Below are 6888 nucleotides of genomic sequence, written 5' to 3' on the forward strand. Positions count from 1 at the left end.
TATGGACTAGAAATAACAATAAAAATTGAACGGTAAGTAGTACATTTGCAAAAATAATTATTTTCAATAATATTTAATAAATAAGGAAAGGAACGCACGGAGTGAGAGAATGTCCAAGAGATATGTCAGATCCTGAGGCATTTAGCAAAGTATAAGAGGATTCTTTGGTAATTGCAAAACAACAATTGCTGAAAATCTAAAACTTAGGCTGAATACTACGCGTCTTCATAGATAACGTCAACTTCTCTATCCTTCCACATTTTGTAATTGTCAGATGAAGCTTTGATTAGACTGTGGGAGGGTTTCCTTGGCTTAACTGATAAGAGATCTGCAATACGGTGATAAATCTTTGTAAAAGAAATTAAACGTATGATTTATACACTTGAAATGTCAGGTGAAAGAGCACACCTTGGCTTACATTCATGTCTATATGATTCAAGCGAGACACATAAACAGGTTTGGAATGTAATGTAAAATAGTCTAACAGTTTTGTCACAGGAAAGAGGCAATTACCGCTACGGAGGGGGAGATATAGGCTTACCTTGTAGTATAATATCTATTGAAGAGGCATCTTCTATTTCACCCTTTAGAGAACGCAATAACTTGGCTTTAGAAGTTGTATCCTCTTGGCGTCTTAGAAAAGAAGAGGCTATGGCTTTGAACAGAGAGTCTGTATATCTAAAATATTATTAAATTTCTATCAGTCTTGCTATAGAACGATTTCTTAAATGAGCTCATCCGAACAATTGTTGCTGCAAACTAACACTGAACAAGTAGGAAAGGAGTAAACCCCAAACATGTGTCACCTTTAATGCGGTTCATTTCGATGTGGTCAAAGGTTGCTGCCCTATCAACTTTTATCCCTTATTATGTTGCGTACAAACACTTGAAAAATGCTGATTAAGAATGTCACATGACTCACACAAATTCCTCTGCTCATGGTATAGCATACAACCGGTGTCAGAATAGGAAAAGACAATTTGCTTGCTTGTCAAACATGAGCATAAATCGCTATGTGGTGTCATAAAGTGTAGAGACGCCTTGTTCATGTATCTAGTGTACCTCACACATGCTCTCTCTTGTCAACTTGCTAATTTGTTTAGTACATTTCTGCTGTTTGACAGACATTTAGCTCACCTGTTTAGCTCTGTTGCTCTATTTTTGGAGTATTCCTTGATTGATTTATCGAGTTGTTGGGAGCCACCTGAAGGCCTGTTTGGTTCTGGACTAACTTCCTCAGTACTCTGTTTTAGGTCAGCCTAAAACAATCAACTTTTAAATATAAGGGACTACGAATATGCAAACACAGTTGTATTGTACCAATCAACAAGTGGTACTGTTTGCTATACAAACTGCTCTTAATATCTTCCGGTTTATGTTTATACATTTAATAATTACAGCCCTCTGGCAGATGGTTGACTATTTTATCTACGCTGTTGTACGCTTGCATTAATCATGAATATGTGAAACTGAGCTGATTTCATAAATCCTCTACATAATAAATTTTACTACCAATGTTGAGTTGGTTTAAACTTACAATAGATCTTTTAGTGCCAAATCCCACAAACAATATTCACATGAAGCTTGAGATGATAAATATATTGTCATCATTAGTTTAATTGGCATCAGCGAGAAAAAACCTTGTGGAGTAAGTAGCCTTGAACTCGACAGTTGTTGATAAAATATTTGCCAAAAAATCAATCAAGTAAACTGATGCAAGAAAGGTTGTAAATCTATTAATTTCAATTCAAATGTCAAAAAAAGAGAAAACAAATTTTTTCTGAAATTTTTAATATTTTTTTTAAAACTGTCTAACACAACAAGAAAAATAATTTTAAATTGGAGAAGCACAGAATCACGTACGTACGTGTAGATAGCAACATATACTTACTCTGTTGATACTGAAGGCTTTCGCGGTAAAATACAGAGTGCTTGATAGCAACACAAGCTGTATGCTTCTCATCTTCTCTACTGTTATTTAGCTGTATTGGTTAATCCACCGGCAGCTGTAAAACCAAATATACTTTGAGATGATCAGCAGTCAAATTTACTTTAGAGCAGCGTTAAACTACTGAAAATTGGCTAAATAAATGCTGCAAGAATGTATATTTATCACAATGAATAGCCTGTTTCCACTTAATGATTATATTTTGATACAAAAGCAGCTTACATTGTAGGAATGTCTAAATGAGGAAATAATCCAATAGCAAATCTGTTAGCATAAGCTTCTACGGACTCTGAGGAGATCTATACTAAGTTGGCAGGCTCCTGCCTTTATATACAACAAGGCAATCTGCAGCGAGCAATGCTATTGGTTAACTGTTAATGACATTTTGTTGCAATACTGGCGTCTCGTCCCGCTGCCCGGTGGCTTCTATGAGAACCAGAATAAAACGCATAAAGAGTTGATTATTCTCATCCATTGCTGCTGTCTAAATATAACGACAGCGACAGCGTCTGATGGCAGCTTGCGCGAATGCTGACACATCCAAGCAGCTGGTCAAACTCTTTACACAATTTAAAAACAAAACAAGGATTGGACTCGAAGTTTAAGACAGAGCGAGACAGGTTAACGTTTGAATCATAGTTCATATAATATTGCAAAATTGGTGAATCTGCAAAGTTTGTGCGACGCAAACACTTTTTATGAGCCGATTGTTGTTCTATTAGTAAGTGTTTGATGGATGCGATGAACATGTTCATAAAAAATTAAAAATGATTCAGGTTTTCTTCATATTAAAACTATACATAATATTTGTAATGTTTACAAACTGATATCAATATATTTGGGTGACTAAAGATTTAGCTCTATAGACAGCTATTCCGAAAGACGTGTCAAAGATGCACACGAAGCTCTCCAAACAGCCAGTCAAAAAGCTCTGTGCATTGTTAAAAGCAATTGGAAAAAACCTTTTTGAACAAAAGAGTCTGAAAACAAAGCAAAGCAAATGTGCATAGAGCGATATGCTTAGACCTTTTGACAACTCATACAGCTTTTCATGTATTCGTTGTCATTATAATATGTCTATGCGTGATCTTGTGGCTGTTATGATTGTTTTTGCTCCACTGTGAATGTTAGAGAAACCGTAACATATATACTTGTATACTTCAACCCTAACATATATACTTGTATACTTCAACCCTAACATATATACTTGTATACTTCAACCGTAGCATATATACTTGTATACTTCAACCGTAACATATATATTTGTATACTTCAACCCTAACATATATACTTGTATACTTCAACCCTAACATATATACTTGTATACTTCAACCCTAACATATATACTTGTATACTTCAACCGTAACATATATACTTGTATACTTCAACCCTAACATATATACTTGTATACTTCAACCGTAACATATATACTTATATACTTCAACCGTAACATATATACTTGTATACTTCAACCGTAACATATATATTTGTATACTTCAACCGTAACATATATACTTGTATACTTCAACCCTAACATATATACTTATATACTTCAACCCTAACATATATATTTGTATACTTCAACCGTAACATATATACTTGTATACTTCAACCGTAACATATATACTTGTATACTTCAACCCTAACATATATATTTGTATACTTCAACCGTAGCATATATACTTGTATACTTCAACCGTAACATATATATTTGTATACTTCAACCCTAACATATATACTTGTATACTTCAACCGTAACATATATATTTGTATACTTCAACCGTAGCATATATACTTGTATACTTCAACCCTAACATATATACTTGTATACTTCAACCCTAACATATATATTTGTATACTTCAACCGTAACATATATACTTGTATATTTCAACCGTAACATATATATTTGTATACTTCAACCCTAACATATATACTTGTATACTTCAACCGTAACATATATACTTGTATACTTCAACCGTAACATATATACTTGTATACTTCAACCGTAACATATATACTTGTATACTTCAACCGTAACATATATACTTGTATACTTCAACCGTAACATATATACTTGTATACTTCAACCCTAACATATATATTTGTATACTTCAACCGTAACATATATACTTATATACTTCAACCGTAACATATATACTTGTATACTTCAACCCTAACATATATACTTGTATACTTCAACCCTAACATATATATTTGTATACTTCAACCGTAACATATATACTTATATACTTCAACCGTAACATATATACTTGTATACTTCAACCGTAACATATATACTTGTATACTTCAACCCTAACATATATACTTGTATACTTCAACCCTAACATATATATTTGTATACTTCAACCGTAACATATATACTTATATACTTCAACCCTAACATATATACTTATATACTTCAACCGTAACATATATACTTGTATACTTCAACCGTAACATATATATTTGTATACTTCAACCCTAACATATATATTTGTATACTTCAACCCTAACATATATACTTGTATACTTCAACCCTAACATATATATTTGTATACTTCAACCGTAACATATATACTTGTATATTTCAACCGTAACATATATATTTGTATACTTCAACCCTAACATATATACTTGTATACTTCAACCCTAACATATATATTTGTATACTTCAACCGTAACATATATACTTATATACTTCAACCGTAACATATATACTTGTATACTTCAACCCTAACATATATATTTGTATACTTCAACCCTAACATATATACTTGTATACTTCAACCGTAACATATATATTTGTATACTTCAACCGTAGCATATATACTTGTATACTTCAACCGTAGCATATATACTTGTATACTTCAACCGTAACATATATATTTGTATACTTCAACCCTAACATATATACTTGTATACTTCAACCCTAACATATATACTTGTATACTTCAACCGTAACATATATACTTGTATACTTCAACCGTAACATATATATTTGTATACTTCAACCGTAGCATATATACTTATATACTTCAACCCTAACATATATACTTGTATACTTCAACCCTAACATATATACTTGTATACTTCAACCGTAACATATATACTTGTATACTTCAACCGTAACATATATATTTGTATACTTCAACCGTAGCATATATACTTATATACTTCAACCCTAACATATATACTTGTATACTTCAACCCTAACATATATACTTGTATACTTCAACCGTAACATATATATTTGTATACTTCAACCGTAACATATATACTTGTATACTTCAACCGTAACATATATACTTGTATACTTCAACCGTAACATATATACTTGTATACTTCAACCGTAGCATATATACTTGTATACTTCAACCCTAACATATATACTTGTATACTTCAACCCTAACATATATACTTGTATACTTCAACCGTAACATATATATTTGTATACTTCAACCGTAACATATATACTTGTATACTTCAACCGTAACATATATACTTGTATACTTCAACCGTAACATATATACTTGTATACTTCAACCCTAACATATATACTTGTATACTTCAACCCTAACATATATACTTGTATACTTCAACCGTAACATATATACTTGTATACTTCAACCGTAACATATATACTTGTATACTTCAACCGTAACATATATACTTGTATACTTCAACCCTAACATATATACTTGTATACTTCAACCGTAACATATATACTTGTATACTTCAACCGTAACATATATACTTGTATACTTCAACCCTAACATATATACTTGTATACTTCAACCGTAACATATATATTTGTATACTTCAACCGTAACATATATACTTGTATACTTCAACCGTAACATATATACTTGTATACTTCAACCGTAACATATATACTTGTATACTTCAACCGTAACATATATACTTGTATACTTCAACCGTAGCATATATACTTGTATACTTCAACCCTAACATATATACTTGTATACTTCAACCCTAACATATATACTTGTATACTTCAACCGTAACATATATATTTGTATACTTCAACCGTAACATATATACTTGTATACTTCAACCGTAACATATATACTTGTATACTTCAACCGTAACATATATACTTGTATACTTCAACCCTAACATATATACTTGTATACTTCAACCGTAACATATATACTTGTATACTTCAACCGTAACATATATACTTGTATACTTCAACCGTAACATATATACTTGTATACTTCAACCCTAACATATATACTTGTATACTTCAACCGTAACATATATACTTGTATACTTCAACCCTAACATATATACTTGTATATTTCAACCGTAACATATATACTTGTATACTTCAACTGTAACATATATATTTGTATACTTCAACCCTAACATATATACTTGTATACTTCAACCCTAACATATATAAATTGTAACATCATACGACTTACAAGATATAATATTTCAATCTATATATATATATCCCAAAGTATGTGTGTGGATATGTCTGTCATTCCGGCTACAGCGATTATTTTACCAATGCGGCCACGCGTTACGATGCCCCTGTGAAGAAATATTTTTCGTAAGATTCAATTACTATATCTGGGGTCAAGGCCAATTTTTCTCACGCAGACAATTATATTGTGTCTGTGAGAAGAGCCTCGACATTCTCTCTTCGTTCAGTCAGACAAAGACAGTACGATATCTCATTTTTACAATTGTACCAGTATCGAGAGATACCAGTATCGTCGTAGTCAAAGTTTTGATGGATAACTTCTGGTAGAACTGTAACCTTTTTTATACGCACACACTTCTATGCAAGAGCTGTTATTATTAATTCTGCATATTCAGGATTTTTATTTTGTTTTCTTAGTTTGTATTAATTGTATCATTACCAAATCATCTTTCATTGTAATCGTAGCAAAACCGATTTAGTTTAGCT

At 31.7% G+C, this 6888-nt stretch overlaps 1 protein-coding gene across 1 annotated transcript; it reads right to left on the reverse strand.

The window, feature by feature from the left end:
• LOC137401098 (uncharacterized) lies at nucleotides 1–2212 on the reverse strand. The gene is made up of 5 exons (XM_068087455.1): nucleotides 2171–2212; nucleotides 1892–2006; nucleotides 1138–1259; nucleotides 542–678; nucleotides 1–328 (listed from the first exon to the last, which is right to left on the reverse strand). The coding sequence occupies exons 2-5, from the start codon at nucleotides 1961–1963 to the stop codon at nucleotides 216–218; spliced, it is 444 nt and encodes a 147-aa protein (XP_067943556.1). The 5' UTR covers nucleotides 1964–2006; nucleotides 2171–2212; the 3' UTR covers nucleotides 1–215.
• Nucleotides 2213–6888: the final 4676 nt, after the last annotated feature.

Source organism: Watersipora subatra, chromosome 7, assembly GCF_963576615.1.
Source record: "Watersipora subatra chromosome 7, tzWatSuba1.1, whole genome shotgun sequence".
Lineage (NCBI taxonomy): Eukaryota > Metazoa > Bryozoa > Gymnolaemata > Cheilostomatida > Watersiporidae > Watersipora > Watersipora subatra.

Excerpts from the sequence above, each read along its gene's own strand:
- LOC137401098 (XM_068087455.1), bottom strand. The coding sequence starts at position 1,963 with ATGAGAAGCATACAGCTTGTGTTGCTATCAAGCACTCTGTATTTTACC. Across the intron at positions 679-1,137 it reads AGAGCAACAGAGCTAAACAG|ATATACAGACTCTCTGTTCA; the intron begins GTGAGCTAAATG and ends ATAATATTTTAG. Across the intron at positions 329-541 it reads AATAGATATTATACTACAAG|ATCTCTTATCAGTTAAGCCA; the intron begins GTAAGCCTATAT and ends ACCGTATTGCAG.